The 17,488-nt window shown below is 40.2% G+C and overlaps 2 protein-coding genes across 4 annotated transcripts; one reads left to right on the forward strand and one right to left on the reverse strand.

Annotated features, from left to right (window-relative positions):
• Positions 1-1,275: 1,275 nt before the first annotated feature.
• pkia (cAMP-dependent protein kinase inhibitor alpha) lies at positions 1,276-6,370 on the forward strand. 2 transcript variants are annotated; one of them, XM_084339840.1, is made up of 3 exons: positions 1,276-1,357; positions 3,618-3,795; positions 4,349-6,370. In XM_084339840.1, the coding sequence occupies exons 2-3, from the start codon at positions 3,645-3,647 to the stop codon at positions 4,423-4,425; spliced, it is 228 nt and encodes a 75-aa protein (XP_084195966.1). In that variant the 5' UTR covers positions 1,276-1,357; positions 3,618-3,644; the 3' UTR covers positions 4,426-6,370. The 2 variants fall into 2 exon arrangements, with proteins under 2 accessions (XP_084195966.1, XP_084195967.1); XM_084339841.1 differs by having other exon boundaries at positions 1,282-1,357; positions 3,596-3,795.
• A 1,738-nt stretch (positions 6,371-8,108) lies between these two features.
• On the reverse strand, positions 8,109-13,857 carry bco1 (beta-carotene oxygenase 1). 2 transcript variants are annotated; one of them, XM_084340263.1, is made up of 11 exons: positions 13,795-13,857; positions 13,571-13,699; positions 13,283-13,412; positions 12,765-12,912; positions 12,517-12,667; positions 11,922-12,142; positions 11,547-11,798; positions 11,356-11,461; positions 10,701-10,795; positions 8,786-8,897; positions 8,109-8,578 (listed from the first exon to the last, which is right to left on the reverse strand). In XM_084340263.1, exons 1-11 carry the CDS (start codon positions 13,850-13,852, stop codon positions 8,430-8,432), a joined length of 1,551 nt encoding a protein of 516 aa, XP_084196389.1. In that variant the 5' UTR covers positions 13,853-13,857; the 3' UTR covers positions 8,109-8,429. The 2 variants fall into 2 exon arrangements, with proteins under 2 accessions (XP_084196389.1, XP_084196390.1); XM_084340264.1 differs by lacking the exon at positions 13,795-13,857 and having other exon boundaries at positions 13,283-13,396; positions 13,571-13,602.
• Positions 13,858-17,488: the final 3,631 nt, after the last annotated feature.

Genomic DNA, 17,488 nt, shown 5'->3' on the forward strand with positions numbered 1-17,488 from the left:
TCTAGCAGACAAAGGGTTTTCGTTGGCTGGGATTGAAAATGACTTATCTTGACATTACTGATCTTTGGCAACCAATAGCAACTTGATTGTCTGATGCCGCTTCATGTCCTAACATCCGAGCATTTCATTGGTTGTTACTGCACGGGTCGTGTCAGTGCAGTGTGTACTTTGGACAGTGGTGGGGCATGGGAGGCAACCCCTGTTTTCCCATTCACACCATTATCTCCAAATATGGCCAATAAGGACATCACTTTTGTTAATAAGTACTCTTACAACATTTTAGGGAAATCTAGTCAATTCAGGTGTTTCAAGGGTCTAACACATTGTGAAATAAATAGAAAATGAAGTAATAGCCTATCATCCCCAGATAAAAACGAGTAATGATTTATGATTTTCCTGATGAAACAGATAACAAACACATTTTATCCTAGTTATGATGGTATTATTGAGTTTAGTAAAGTCAGTATGTATACTTTCCGCCCACAATACAAGGAGTGGCCAATCAAATTAGGACTTTTTCCTTTCTATTTCAACTTTGACAACAATTTAACTAGAGTGTGCCCCCTTGTTGCCTTTGTTTGCTCAAACACTAGCCCAGAGGAAGTTCCCAGTTTGGCATATTGAGCACATGTGTCTTCTGAATGGAGTAATTCACAGCCAGATGCTATGAGACCACAGTGAATGTGGGAATGGATAGCCTCTTTGCCTTCATCACAACAAGATCACTGTTCTCACACTGAGTCTGTGATCTCTCTCTCTCTCTCTCTCTCTCACACACACACACACACACACACACACACACACACAGAGCAGACATAAACAACAACTGCCCTGTCTGTTCATCTGACCTTTTAGCTTTCATTGAAAATTGTTAGGGTTGTATTCCTTCTGGGTTTATCTGAATGAGGAAGCTCCTTTTAGACTTCTTATTCAACAGTAATGTTGTCTTCAACCACGTGATTGGCAGCTTTAATATAACGAAATGATAATAGCCTATTCTCTTTCTTATGTGCAAACTGTGCAGTTGGCACTACAGTTTCTGGATATGTATTTTACTATCCTAGTTATTTTATTTTCACCAATAAATATATTGAAACAATGCAAGTACCAATCTGATTTATAATATTAAACTAAATAAATCAAAAAGTGAATAAGCAAAAAGTTCATTTCAAACTCTGACATAAGTGACAAACTGCTTTATTTTGAAATGTGTACCCGGAAGCTGTAGTAGCCTATTCTGGCATGAACTTGACGTTGGTAAATCCTCTTTCGTGAGTGCAACGGGGAATACCGAAGTAGCATTCAAGCTGATGTGATTGACCCCTGCGAGTATACGGAAGCCCTTAAACCCAAACAGGTACCCTGCTGATTATAATAATAACTGTAGGACTAGAGTGTGCGTGTCTGGTAGCATAATTCTGTGTAATATCCATGCAGGCTGCGTTTACTGGCACTGACTGAGCTCTGTGGGGGTCTGTCAAGAGAGAGAGGCATACAGTATGGCTGTTGATTTATCAGTGCAATCAGTGTGAGCATGTCGATCCTCCTGCACCATTAATGACATGTCGTAAAGACTAGGCTGGGTCTTTACTGTGTCAACAAAAGACATTTATTAGAGCACTCCATTGCGCACGACTACATACTTGATGCGCTGTAGAGCCTCCACTTAATATATGATAAATGCAAGAGGACATCAATTATTAAGACTGTTCTCTAATAAAGGTTTTCAGTGGACTAATGACAGCTCATATAGACACAAGGCAAGGGCATTTAATAAATTGCTTAACTAATCCTGTCATAATCCTGTAGCCCATAGGTTTAGGATGCTGTGGAAATAACACAAATTATAAGACTCACATAGAAATGGTTTTGAAATATTGGTAATATTATATTTAAGAATATTTTTTGTACTTTTTTGCTATATGGATGTGAAGGAGTGTTTGTTTGTGCATTAGAGAGAAACAGAGAGGGTGTTGGGCATCATTCCCAGTTACGCCCCGGCCACCTAGAATAACACTGGCATAAGTTTACTGGATTCCATTCCTGCACTCCTCTCATCGCTGCCACACTCGCTGCTAATTTTCTGTTTGGCAGCACAACAAATCGAATGGTTGCAGAGCAGGAGCGGCCTAGTTTGTTTTTTTCCTTTTCACTTTTGAGTCATTGACAGAGAGGGCAGAGCCCCCTGGCCTGATGTATAATTCAGCCATTTGATCATTTGTTTGCTTGCAGTCTGTGTGCTAGATGTTTTGTTGTTCAGGCCAGCTGAGCTCTGGTTCCCACATGGGAGCAAAGCCACAAGGACAGCTCGAGCATGCCTCTACAAGAGCAGGACATGTACTCACACATGCACACACACACTGACACACACGTGCACGCACGCACTGCTGATGTTCCACATCATGGGTGCAACAGTGTGACTAAATTATGTAAACAGTCAAATTAATATTTCATAGAAAATGAGCACAGGAAACACATGTCAAGAATCTTCTGTCACTTTCAGCTGCAGATGTTACACATAAAAGATTTTGTGCCTCATATGTTTGTAAACACATGAATTGGTGTGCTTGTAAGGGCACTTTCAAATCCCAGCAACACATTATTGACGATGACTCAGCATCACTGTTTGACTCTGGTATGATAACACTCATTCTACGTTTTCATATTGGAAAACAGTCATCTTGTGTCTCTTGCTCCCCCATGTTGAGTCTGACAATCGTGCATGGACAACATCTGTTGGGTCTTGCCCGTCTTGACACCATTTTGAGAATGACAGCTGAGTGGGAGCGCGCTCAGATGATGACAGAGCAGGAGTCCAAAAATAGCCGCGGTCAATCACAGCTTGCACGGCTCTGGAAATAGCCATAGATGCATGTGGGAGCTGAGGTCATTTCTACAAATTTCCCTATAAAATCCCCCAAATTTAGACTTTGGAGTTTCAGAGAGGCTTGTTTTTCTTTGTATTCTTCTACATTATACGAGTGCACATATTTAAAATGGATAAAGTTTGCGAAAAATCTCTGACTGATGAATTTTAATTAGTGAAAATGGGGCAGGGGAGTCAGAACCTGCTCAGTGCTGAAGGGCAGATTGATACAGAGTGTTAAATGTCAACAGAGGGGTTTAACCTAAATCTCTGCGGCAACACAGCTCTGATCACGCTCCATGCTTGCTCCAAGTGGGATGACATTTGAATACAGCGCTGTCCTCCCTTGTGCCATAATTACCCCTTTGAGTGTGTGTTTTTTGGCTGCTGTATTGCATCAGTTCAACAGCACCCTCATTTGTGCTTTCATTCCACTGCCCAGTATTCCTCCTGCAGAATTTTGTTTCCTCCGTGTCACTGGTGTCGCCTGTACCCTAGACTGAGATTAAAATAGATTAATCGGGGATTAGGTCATAAGATAAGAGGAGGGAGGGATGTATTGAATGAGTGCATGTGTCACTTTCTTCACATCAACACAAACCACAGATGCATCCATGTGTGTGAAGCTGCCTTGGACAAATTCTCAGGGTTTCTGTCATTTTCCTTAAAAAAAAATGTGGCGAATGTGTTCATTTGTGTCCATGCGTGTCCGTGTGCACTTGTGGTAAGTGTGTGCCGCTGTGTGTGCCAGGCCCTGCTATGGTGAGGTGTGTTAGCGATGACGGATGTGGAGGCGACCTATGAGGACTTCATCGCCTCTCGACGGTCCGGCCGCAGGAATGCCATCCATGACATCCAAGCAGGCCCTGGAGGGCAGGGGCCAGCTGACCTGTCGCAGAGTCTGGCACAGCTCAACATCAACAAGTCAGGTGAGAGGCATCATGGTAATAACAGCACATATTTTCACAGTGCCACGGCAAACAGCTAATTATTGTCTGGTGTCTACATCTATGTAGACTATGGAGTGTGGATGGACAGTGGACAGTGCGTTGTCTTTTGTAATACTACCACCAGGGGGTGCCAAACTCAAAGTTTTAATGTCTGCATGTTGCTACTTTAAAATGACTACTTATTGTATGAAGTCAAAAAAATGTTCTTAATCGCCACCAAGGAAGAAAAGGTATACTGAAAATGAGTTCAACTTCACTCAAAAATGTGTTTTGCTTAATATTACTTCTCTTCGCTGTCCAGAGTCATGTACGTGCACGAAAAGCAGACTAATTGTTTATAAACTAATATTTTTATTTCTCTTAAAACATGTCTGAAAACCATCAGTGTATGGTTCTTCTTCTTCTACCTTGGTGACTTCCATTCGTGCTGTTTTCCTTACTCGCTGAATCAAGCGTCCTCTTTTGCATCGCTGACTTTGTACAAAGTAACTTGTGCATTAAACTGACTGTCTGCCTCTCTCTTTTATGTCAGGTGATGAGAGTGAAGACGCTGAGAAGAGCCAGGACTCTCCAGCTGAAGAAAAGGAGACTCAAGCTGAGGGCAGCTAAGCAGCAACGGGCTGCTGACATTTGTGAACTCAAACAGCCCCTTCTTCTCCTCCACCTGATCCCTGGATGCTAGGCCTCTCTAAATGGCCGGTTAAATCTAATCACTGTGAACAGACACAGCAAAATCCTCTCCTGCCACCATCCAGCCATCAGGAAGTCATCCCTATGGCAACCGCAGCGCAGTTTCCCTTCTGCACTTGGGGTTGTTCCAATTTCTTTAAAAAGCCTCCTTTTCTTGCTGCCTTTCCGTCATGGCTGCTGACACGGGATTGGATGGGATGCACGATGAACGCGGCTTGACTTTAACAACCACAACCAGCCTTGTTTGACTGACTGGTCCTGAGAGGAAAGGAGAGGAGGGAAAAGAGGCCGTTCAGGGTTTTTGGGGCAAGCTTAAGTGTATCCACTGAGTTAAGATTTGGTCTCCCCCCCTGCCATCCTCGCCTTGAATCAATCTCAACTGATGTGGCTAAAACACTTCCAGGGAACTGGGGACAGTGATTGGATACATACCCTCCCTCTGCTCCACTTACATCAATCAGTGCTCACTTTTTTCAATATCCCCTTTGGATCTAGCTCTATCCATTTATTGGTTTTTGTGTGAGCTTGCTGGACATTATCTCACAACTGCACTCCACTGTTTTTAAAGTGAAACTGAACATCCGGCGGGAGGGTGGCATTGTATGTTTTGTTTATACTGTCAGGTGAGATATGGCAGATTTGCGTCGTACTGCTTGATTTACAATGTGAACGTTTTGTAACTTTGTATGTAGTCATTAAATTAACAATTTAAACCTTCATTATGAGGTTGACTTTCACTTTTGCAATTATTCAGGAACTACATCTGTTTGGTTATATTATCGTAAGTCATATTTAAAGGTGCAATATGTACAGTTTTTTAGTTCAGAACATTCAAAAATGTATTTCAATCAATAGAATAACGTCTATATATTGTTTGCATGCTAACCAACTAGCCGCAGGCCTGAAAACCTCTTTCTCCCACCGGCCCAACGCTCCTGCAAGCGGTGTAAACACCAATAGGCCAGCTAGCTGCACGGCTAACTCAGCTAACAAGCTACAGACATGGATGTGTAAAACAAACACGTTACTCGACATGTGGAAGTCTTCAGCCTTTGTAGTGTGTGATAGAGACGGGACGCTGGAGTTCTCTTCAAGTGCAAGATGTAAAGTTTTCAGACAACTCAAAAGTGTCCATATTGTACGGTTTCCTGGTTATCCTAGATCAATGCACTGCCATTCAGCTTATCCAAATGTGTGTCTGAGTGTGTGTCTGGTGTGTGTGTGTGAAGATATGGTTCAAATGTGAATTGGTTTACAGCGGATATTGAGATAAATAATTGATTTGCTGCTGGAAATGAGAACTGATTGCACTCAAGTACACTAGTGTGTTATTAATGATATTTTTTCTTATCAGAGGTGTGTTTATACCTCTCTGTGTTATGGGGTGTCCATTAGAACGAATTTGCATTTCCCATTTCTCTCGTCAGTCAACCTTTCCCTTTTAACCCTCACAAAGAACCACCTCTCTACTATAATGGTTGCTATATTACACTGCCTGTTCCTGTTGTACCAGTCAAATATATGGAAATGCACTCTAAAACTGGGACAATCTGGGATTCATATAACACTGGCATAATGGCGCATTGAAAGTAAAGGTGTAATGGGCTTTTCTACACTGTATTTAGAGCTCCAGAAGTACTCATACACTGAATCAGGTACAGTGTGATTTAATGACCAGTACTATTTGCACTGTAGGTGACCTAGAGCACCAACGATCATGTTGTATCTTCCACGTTGTTATTTTCTGCAGCTCATTCATGAGTCATGTCACCCTGTTGTCAATGACTTTACTATATAATGTCCCCATATTAAGTTTTGTGACCTTTGTAAGTGTTGATGTGCAATTAAATCTCAACTGTGAAAAATGAAATCGAGTCAGGACATGCATGGTGTTCTGTTGACAGAGGATAGAGCGAGTAAACAAGGTCATTGTCTCCCTCTAGTGGTCAGTACAGTAAACCTACAACATTAGACATACTCATCAAATTTGAATTTTGAAATGATAGGTAATTAACTGTTAGTTAATAGACACTGTTAGGTCATTCCTGCTCTATACTGTTGGATGGGATATATACTGGTAATGTTGACCCATGTGATAGGATTGGTGCGCTACAATTAAAGGCCGATGTTATACAAAAGGTAGTGATTATGCCCGTGTTGGTGATTAGATAGTGATTAGGCCTATGACAGACAATAAATACTGTCATTAGAGACCTACTGATTGTCTGAAGATGATGGTAAGTAACTATTCATTTTTATGTAACACTTTTCAAAACCATATTAGAAAAGATTCACACTATAACAAATACACACTAAATACAATGAAATAATAAGTTATAATAGCTCTTATTCATTCTTCTGCTCATACAGTGTCATCCAGTTGGAGACATTCCCAATCGTTGGATAAGATTACAATTATTTTATTACGTGACCCATATTTAAAGTATAACTAGTACAAAACAAGCTAGTTACCCATTTAGAGGCACAATGAGGCTAACTCATTTTCTAGTATGTGGGGCAGCCTATGAGGCCTTACATCATGTTTTGTCCACTGGAAGTCCACTTCGATGGCACTTTATCGAATAAGAATCAGGTTTATTGCCACATGGAATTTGACCTGGTGTTTTGGTGCAGAACAGTAAACATCTCACAATGTAAAATTGCTCTGGCAGGGTCACGAGCCACATAATCCACGTACACTCTACCCATCATGGTTCAATTTTTGTGGAGTTGTCCTTTAAAGAAACCAGCCATTCTCAATTTCTTCATTTTTCTCTAAATAAACTAAAATGAGTCTTGCCTCCAACATAGAACGGACATGATATGGACAGCTATGCTCATACAACTGACTGAGATAAAGCAATGTCATGGGCTATATGTGTCCCGTGTTCTGGCTACCAGATCTGGGCCATCTGTGGACTGTAACTCATTGCTCAATGTCAAATATAAGTAGGCTGTATGGCTTGTCACTGGGCCAGAGCAATTATAACATGTGGGATAGCGAGTAGAAAATATAGAATAAAAATGAAAAAGCAGGAAAAGTTAAAAAATGAAAACTGACAATGAAGTATGATCAAAGAAATACATACAATATATCTAATCTCTACTAATGTGTTTTTATAGCAATGACCTCCAAGTTGTTCTGACTGCACCAGGTCACCATTGATATATTCACATATGTTTTGAGCACGACAAAAAATGTATTCTGATCGTTCTTTAAATCTGTTTTTATCAAGCCTTTCCTGATTAAAATAGATACTGTGGTTATAGGTCTATATGATGTAAATGATTATATATTGCACGTGTGTGTATTGTATAATCTTTCATCACAAAGCTCACAAAGCTGTAATGTGCCTGAGATAACGCAGGAGCATATCAAATAGACGTTGCTTAAGAGTCAACTTACTTATATAAATATGTTAAGAGTGATAAGGGGACACACGTGTTCACGTGCTTTACCAACAGATGATAAAATGAACTGAAAGACATTTTACATTCACGTGTCTCACTTAGATAATACAACCATGATTGGTTATCATAACTTCTTTTGAGTCATTCTTATAATCCTGTCTAATTTAAGAACTGGAATACATCTTCAAGTTACATTTGTTTTTTTTTAATGAAAAGGAGGTGCACAGGTACAATAATGACCATAGCAGTACAATAGAATAATGGATAGTACATAACAGTCGAATATATACAAGCTTAAGCAACATTTTGATCCATATGAAATCAATAAATCTGCATGCTTCTTAATAAACATTCCAAGAAAAAATTGTTAGGATACGATCACTATGAAAGAGATGAGGAGACATCCATGAATCCACTCACACCCTCATCGTGCTTTTGTCTAAAACTGTTGAAACAGCTTCCTGTGCCAGACAGCACAGTTTTTTGGGAAGATGTTACATACACACAACTAGCTAATTTCCTTGTGGGATAAAAAATCCATGCACGCCATTTTGCAGCTCAGACTTAATGTATGCTCGTCCTACTTCTTTAAATGTTCTGCCATCAAGAACCAGGATGAAACCAGGCTGGCCTGGGTTGACAACTGATGTTAACACCACACCTGCAAATGGAAAGGAAAAGGTTACTGTTTAGAGTGCAAAGTAAAGTCACATCAGGTCTCAGCAGGTTGTCAGATCAAACGCTCTCTAAAAATACACAACAAAACATACTGTCTTATCATTAAAGATTCCTGCGAGTTTGTAGCCTAGCTGGTATATAGTATCGTACATGTCATACATTGTGCATGCACACCACACGGTATTCTCACCATCATCCTCTGACTCTCCATTTGGTCTGGGGATGAACATCGGCTCTGATGGCCAGCAGTTGTCCTCACTCCAGTAAACCCTTTCCTTGGTTTCTGTGTCCAGCTTTGCAACCTACAGTAACCAAATACATTGGGGGGGAAAAATTAAGAAATTCTTTAACTTAGCCTCTATAAACGGGTCATAACAAAGCATTAAGGGTCCCATGTTGTAGAAAGTGAGACATCCTAGGTGTTACACCGAGGGTATCATAACGCTCAGTCCATGGAGAAATGCTCATACCATCATTCAGAAACTGTATTTTTTAATGCCGCGCCAAGACTTCTGTAAGGTTGTTATGTCCCAACTATATAGTCACCGCCCTCTGCCATTCCCCAGCACAGCCTTGGTTGCAAAAACCCCAACAGAGCTGATACAAAACATGGTAGGTGCTGCCTGCTCAGGCCTGTCAGAGCTGGCCAATCAGAGCAGACTGAGCTTTTCAGAAAGGGGGCCTTAAGGAGACAGGAACGCTCAGATGAGGGTGAATGGAGGTCCAGCAGCAATGGACAGTGTGAGAAAAACAAATGAGTCGTTTGAACAGTAAAGCATGTAAAGAGCTTATCTTATAGATGTCAATTGCCCGTGCAGTAATTTCACTAATCTGCACACCATATACTTGGAATAGAGTTATAAAGTTGTAGAACAGTCTTGTCAGTCAGCTGTGGTAATTCAGGAACTGGTGCCACCTCTTTTCTTAGTATTAGGTTGGCTGGCTTTAGTCGAAGTGTCGGGTCAGCTCATTAGGTAATCAAGGAATTTTTTATCAGAAGGATCCCAGTGCTTCCCAGTACCGCTTAGAGTTGTCAATCAATATAAGATGCACGTCTTTGAAAAGAAAAAAACCCACACATAACATGCAGACGCCACACTTTGCTAAATTTAATCATCAAATGACTGCAGTTTTACTTTTTCAGCACATTTGATCACATTACAGTCATATGTATGTTCCTCATTGTTGCGGTTGAAAGGAGAAGTATAATGAGTGGTGGGTGACATTATTGTGTATGTAAGCATGTATGAAAGACAATATTTTAGTTCCTATATCAAATGTTTGTTTGGGCTCAAAATAAGGTCAGGGTGTCCCCTCAAGCAGGATCTACTTCAAACTTAATTTGTTGTTGAGGAAATAAACAATAAACAGGCCAGGCCTGACGTAAATGTGCAAGGTCTTATCTTCCTAAAGGATATCCTAGCAATAACTTTCCTCGGCATGATGTTTACCTTTTCCTTTTGCTCATCCTGCCTTTCATTCACCTGGGTATAAAACTGCGTAAAGCGCACATCCAAACACCATTAAAAATTTCAAAGCTCTCTTATGTCGTTGGGATTCTGTGTCAAGTGGAAATAAATAACAATATCTAATTGTTTAAACCAAGATGTTTCCTTTTTCCTTCCTCTTTGCAGGCAATTCTGGACCGGATGCCGTGAGATGCAAAGGAAGCTCTCTTTCAAAGTAAGAGAGCTTTGTCGCTCAATACTTTGAAGCTTCACCTAACTTATTGCTTCTTTGAATTGTTTCCGATCCCTTAATGTATAAGTGTACCCAATGGAAAGGATGTGTGGGTGTTAGAGCCAGAGCCATACAATGGATTGTTGGTGCAATTAGTGATTCAGGCATTAACAAAGTGTCCTTCTGTTTTGCCAACTGGTAATTCTCAGTTCTGCAATTGGCTTCCTACCTCCATAAAAAACAATGCAACCAGGAACTTCTGTTTCCCAATAGCCCTGCATCTGAACCATCTGTTCTTCAACAGTCTGCACGTTTTGGGTCTCTCTTGGCTAATAACCATAATGCGACTGTAAGAAATCACAGGACGGATGTTTCCACTAATTCTCTTTTGCAAAAGCCAGATTTAAAACAATAGGTAATCTTACCAGCTTTGACAGTGCAGAGTCCTCCACACTGCTCCCGTAGACAAACCGGTGCCTCTTGCCGTTGAAGTCATAATTTATTCTGGGTAGTTCAAAACCTGATGGACATTAAAAAAAAGACAGGTTATGTGTGTGCACAAACAAGTCAATTACTCTTAAAGGTGCAATTTGTAAGCATTTTGATTGAAAACAGTCAAAACTCAACTAAAATTATTGACAGCATGTGAAGAAATAACAGTTTTGACATAATGATATCCATGTATTGTATTGTGCATCATGTTAGCATGCTAACCAGCTAGCCACAACCTGTCCCGGTCCAAATATCCTGTACGAGCTCACAGTCCAGACTGCTGGCAGCATGGCTAACTAGTTAACGGCACCTATAGTTGGCTGCAGTTAGCGTTTAACTTTAATATGCTGCCTCCTATTTGTTTTGAGTATGAATATTACTTTATACATCTGTGAACGTAGCTACTTTTAGCTTCTTAGCTAAGTTAGCCAGGCAGCTAGCTGGACTTCCAAGGGAGTGTTGAAATTTATACCAATTGCACAAGAGCTTTGGACCAGTGGGAGAGAGAGGTTTTCAGGCCTGTGGCTAGCTGGTTAGCATGCTATCTTCAGTAGATATCTCTTCCTGTTTGAGTGGTATTGGTTTTACCTTCACAGAGCACCTCTGCCTGGCACGTTAGTTTGCCTTCTTTCTCTTTCACAGCACTGGCTGTTGTGTATTTGAGTTTCACCAGGTCCTCTCCAACAGCGATGCCCTACAGACAAAAAGGAAATATTAAGCATTAAAGGGAACATCTTCTCGAATTTCAAGGTGAATAAATTCATAAAAAAAAATCCTACCTTGTCTGAGTGGATGGGAAGTGCAAATCTTTTGTAGCCTGGTTTAGAGTAGGCATCGTCTTGGGTGTTTTCATTCAACTTGCTCATGAAGAACATATCATAGAGGCTGTTATCCTTGTAGGCGATGACATCGAAGACCACGTGACCGTCATCCTCGAAAGCGTTCACGTGATGGTAGACGACCATTGCTCCAGTGTAGTACTTTGTCTCCACCTCTTTGCCCGTCTTTCTGTCGATCAGGTGGATCAGAGTCTGTTGAAGAAATAAAACATTAGGGAAAGACAGCACAGTGTGATGCCAGAAGAAGAAATTAAAATCTACAGTCCATCACATTGGCAGACTCATAAACAGAAACAGACAGCAGTGACTCCTCACATTTTCCTCAGGGCAGAATTTCAGGCAGCTCGCCCAGTTGACCCCCCTCATGTATGCAGTGGCCATCCTGAGGATGTCCAGTTTCAAAGGCTGCTCGATGAAGATGAAGTAGTTGTCAGTCATGCCGAAGCTGTGATAGTAGCTGGGCGTGAGCAGCGAGCGGCAGGGAACGGAGCAGACCACCTCCGCGTTCTTCAGCACAGGCACATTCTTGCCTTTGTCTGAAGGTTTAAAGAAAATAACAACAAAAGAGATCAGTTATTAACTTGTAGTAAATATATTTAAAAAATGCATTTAATGGTTCAGTTAATCATTAATACAGGGCACTCTGTCCTTCTATAAAAACTTAGACTATTTAAAACCTAAAGGGTATGCAACATGTGTCAGTGTCTGAAAAGTATACTGTTATGAAGATGCATTTATATATTTCTATTCACATTCACAGAAGGAACCAATGGCAACAGGCACATTTTATCTGGCCCAGCTGTGGTTCACCTGCATTTGCATAATCCTGTGGTGTGTATTCTACAAAGTACAGCTGATTGGAGAGGAGAGCTCTCAGGTCATAAAGTAGATCAGGTCATGGGGTTTATACCTTTCTCTGCAACAGCAGGGACTTTAAACAGCAGGTATTTTGTCTTGCCCTTCTCTGCAATTGAAGTTCCCATGTTGTAGGCATTGCCCTCTTTGTCATAGTGTGGATGGGATGAAGCCAAGTTTACCGGCAGGTACTTCAAGTAGTCCACCTGTGTGAAACAATTCAGCAACTCATGAGCTCTAAAATGAATGGATGTGTGTCAATAGGATCACTAGCGAGCGATCAAGATCGGCAGAAGACGTTACCTTGTCCTGAGTTTCCAGGGTCACAGGATCAATTTTGCGGATGTAGTTGGTTTCAGAGGTGGCAAAATAGTCGTTTCCATATTTCATGAAATTGCTTGCCCCGTTGTCAGTGAAGTCAGGCACCGTGTGGTTGAGAAAGGTTATAGCCCTAAGAAGAAGACAGTTTTAGGAATAATATAAACACAAACATGACTCACTCACAGTCAGAGTCCCCTAGAAATGTGTGGGTCATTTGTTAAGCCACAGCAGTCAGGAAGGTAAACAGCAGGGGGGGTTCTCCATCAAAAAGACTTATTATGCTAATACTAGAACACCTAGAGAAACTTGTTGAAAAGTTAATTGACTAACATTTTGTTCGTGCAAAGAACTGTTTTGCAGATACTGCAACTCTAAGTTTGCACAGAAATTAATTACCACTACTACAGTGATTAAATAAGAGGAATAAAATAATTGTAAATAACATATAATAATATATAATATGAAAGAGCTGGTCTGAATAAAATGAAGAGCATGCTTACTTGACAATGAAGTTCTTGCTTGGGTCTGGGTATGCCATTGTCCCCATTTCCGACACCACTATCCTGTTTGCAGCCATGTTAGCTTTATAGGTGTCACTTCTGAGAAATCTGCTCCTGTGGATCACTTCACCTGTAAAGAAAAATAAAACCATTTAAATTTCTTAAAATTTCTATTTGTATAAGTTGTCTTTTAGCATGCTCTGTTCACTGACACTGTAACAGACCCAATGTTAAAGTAACAGTCAGTTTCCTTATTTTAGTGAGAAAAGTTAGAAATACAAAACCAACCGTCTTTAAAGTTGAAGCTGTGCATGATGGCCATCCCGTCGAACCAGTGGTCGTAGCTGGTGTCCCCCACTGAAAAGATGCCGGGGCCATTACGCAGCAGTGTGCCTTGCAGCCAGCTAGGAATATTCCCTATGTGAGAAGAAACACAGAAAAGCATAAAACATTCAGCTATGTCATCAAGTCAGTGCATTTCTTGTTCATTCAATAGTAAAAACTCAACCTACCTTTTACATCTGCCTTAGAGGGCTCCGGCCTCTCCTCTGCGTTCTTGGAAAAGTCCATGGCTATGGTTGCAGACTGAGTTGTGAGGAACAAGCAGAAGGTGTCTGAATAAATACTGCAGGCAACAGTGGAAACCACTCCCCTTAAAGTTCTTCTGTTTCTTAGAGAAGGAAGGGGGAGGGTAACAGAGTAGTTAGTATCTTATCTCTCATATTAACATATCTCTCTGTTCACAGAGGTGACTGTTCCCTGTGAGGATTTCATTGAAATCATGCAGCGCAGCTCAGTTCAGAGAAAAAGGTTCAACTTTGACAGTCGTAATTTGAGTCATCTGCTGACTGATTATTTCTTAAAGCTTGCGAGGTTACTTGACAATTGAATTTATTCAGGAGATGAAAACGGACTTTTCACCAAAATCAGGTTTTGTGTGAGCCATTTTACAAAAATAGGATCAGCCTCCCCCTGTTCAGCTAAACTACGCTCCAAATCTGTCATAATTTGTAGCAAACAAGAGTCAGAATGTGTGGTTTATCAAACTGGTCAAGGTTTGCTGAAACCTTTTGTCTTGCCCTGGAAAAGTGCAGGGCTTCTACCAGTCTCCATGAATCTCCTTGTACATGGCAACAGAAAAAATATGTTCCATCTCATAACAAACCGCATCTCCAATACATGCTGGTCTGATTTTAGGGGCTACATGGGTTTACTTCACCAACTGTACTTTCACCTGCTTTCCACTTATCAGATACCATTGCTTTTATTGTGGCCCTTGTCTGTTGGTTGGGATCTCGTTGAATTATTTTGTTTTTTTCTTTAATATCTTAGTTTTCATATGTAAATCTGTGCTTGCAAAATATGGTGAAGAAACAGGATTAGCCTATTTGAATAATAATAATAATAATAATAATAATAATAATAATAATAATAATAACAATAATAATCACTTTATTTAGTTACACTTTTCAAAAATAAGTTAGAAAGTGCTTTACAAAGACAAAAACTTGCTTTTCAGAAAAAAAATACTGTAGAAGAAGAGGTGAGAAGTTTGCTTGAGGGTCTGGAGCTATGATAATGGATTCTGATTTATCTGCGTTTTGCTGAAGAAAGTTTTGAGAGAGCCAGTTTCTAACATCTGTAAGACAGGATTGTATAGTCACCAATTGTGCTGTGTTGTTGGAATCAGATGAGAAATTAATCTGGGAGTCGTCTGCATAAAAGTGAAACTATTGTTCCCTTTAAAAAATCTGACCTAGATGTAGCATATAACTGGAGAATAATAATGTGCCAATGACTCGGCCTTGAGGTACACCATAAGAAAAATGGGAGGTGGAAGATCTAAAATCACCAGTGGCCACACAGAACTTTCTATGAGCTCAAAAGGTATATAAAAAAAAAAACAATCTAAAACTGTACCCAGATAGCCAACCCAGTGTGTAAGACACTGATCGCTGTGAAGGCATGCCCAGGCATTCATCACTCAGGCCTACAGGACATAATCCCCCTCGGTGCATAAGCCCCACCTGAAAGTTTCTGGAAGGCAGGTGTCTCTGTACACAAAAACAAAGATGATATTATTTGCATTATGCCATGAATAGCGGGGTATCGAGTTTTTGTATAATTATATATTACACATACATTGTCAAATTAATCTTTTTTTTTTTTACAAAATAGTTTGAAATACTTTTGCTTTGTGTTTACTTCTTCCTGCACCTTTGGCTTCTCTGACTACATTTTATAATGTGCAATTCACTTTTATTGATGTGTATCAGTTTGTTGAGTTGAATACTGCATAGATATTGTGTTGTTGAACAGCCTGGTAATACATAACGTGAAAAATTGTAACTGACCTTATCTTCTTTGGTGATCGAGGTTTTAATGTTACTTTATAGACTTACATCACTGGATAGCATGCTAACCTAATTTAACCCTAACCCTCTGCTCTATATCCTTATATATCCTTCACTATCAAGTACAGGTGTTTTATTGTGCTGAATTATTTTTCTTGGAAAGATATGGGATGTAAGTGTAGCGGTGGCGGGGTAGAGTCTGTTTGTTTCCTAGAATAGCCAGCATAACCTTGACGCAAGTGTGTCTGTCCTGAGATGGCCATAGGCAATTTGCAGGTCACGTCTCACCTCTTATCTTAAATCTAGTCAGTGCTGCTCTCATGGTCCAGTTTTCTTATCAACGCCAAGCACGTTCCATCAAATCATCTTCAAGCATTGACAATAACAGCAGCACTTTCCAGAACTCAAATCTCCACCCACTCAACTATCAAGACATGACACTTGTGAGAATTTCATTAAACATTAATTTCTTCTATGTCATCAACAACTTGTTAGACAACAGACGCTGACCTTTTTATGACTACTGCAGTGGCATGTTTGTTCAAAGCCTGTCTGAGATTCCTTGAAATTAGTACTTGACTGTTGCAATGAGAACAATTCAGTCCCAGACATGTCCCTCTCAGGCTTGTTGAAAAGTTACTGCCCTGTCTTGTTCCACAATCAAAAGTTGTGTGTTATGTCCACTGACAACTTCTTCAGCAACACACAAGTGATCAACAGGGAAAACACAACTCTAGCCGCAGGAACAATATATAAGTGTGGCATCACAAAGTATTAGCGGATAATATTTCAATTACAGGTTTAAGGGGGACAGTAAAACAATGTCTAATAAAATTACCTCTCTTGGTGTATGTGTGTGTGAGTGTGGGTCTGTGTGTGTAAGAGAGAGTGAGAGGATTTTGTCCACAGGTAGATAAGGGAGCCTTAACGACAAAAGTGCCCTTCAACCAGAGATGACAAAGCAGAGAGCAAGCATCTACTCTGATAATAGTTTTGCACTTTGATCACTCTGTGGAGTCAGACTGGCAAAGTCAAGAAAAAATACTTTCTCATTATAAAGTATTTGAAACTCAATTAGATAAAGAGCCCGGCTGTTTGTGACTGACAATCAGACGCTGAATCCAAAGTCCCCTGCTACAGTTAAATAACCACAGCATGCACTCAGACACCAGAGAAAAGTTACTGTCCTCTGGATGCATTGTTAAATCTGCTGTAGTTCATTATAGCCACGGCTCGAATTCTATCACACTATTCACAATATTCCTGACCAACACTGTGACTGTTAAAATGTATTAACAAGATTCATGTTAAAATAACTCTAATGAAAAAAGGTTGTTACATTTCAACATTAAATTCACAAAAGAAAAAAAATGAGATTCTAAGACACAAGACATAAAAGAATGTCATATATTTAAAGTAAAATATAACACTGTGGTAGGCAGCTGTACACTTACGATAAAATGAAACAACTGTAATGTAGACTAGATTATGGACGTGTGAGAACAGGAATCTAGACAGGAAGTCAAGTCAGGGGATAGCGATGTCAAAACATGTCAGACTGATTCGCTTGAAAGCTCCAGCAGGGCAGAACAGTTTGTGGCTGGGGTTTGGGACTTCCTCCACTGTGTCCATAAGGACTGTGTTTGGCTTGTGACCTGTTTTTTAAATGAAGATTCAATCTGAGTGTTTGTTTTTCTTTGTCAAGTCAGACCTGCAAAGCAGAGCCAGAGAATCTGTACATGATAACACTGCCCTCTAGTGGCTGATGTTAGTCATTACCTGTTATGGTTATGAAAAATCTCAGAGATTGAAAGTCATGCTAAAGTGTTCTTGTTTGTTTTATATAACTGGT

The sequence above is a fragment of the Pagrus pagrus genome (assembly GCF_965226575.1).
Source record: "Pagrus pagrus genome assembly, chromosome: 20".
NCBI classification, from domain to species: Eukaryota; Metazoa; Chordata; class Actinopteri; order Spariformes; family Sparidae; genus Pagrus; species Pagrus pagrus.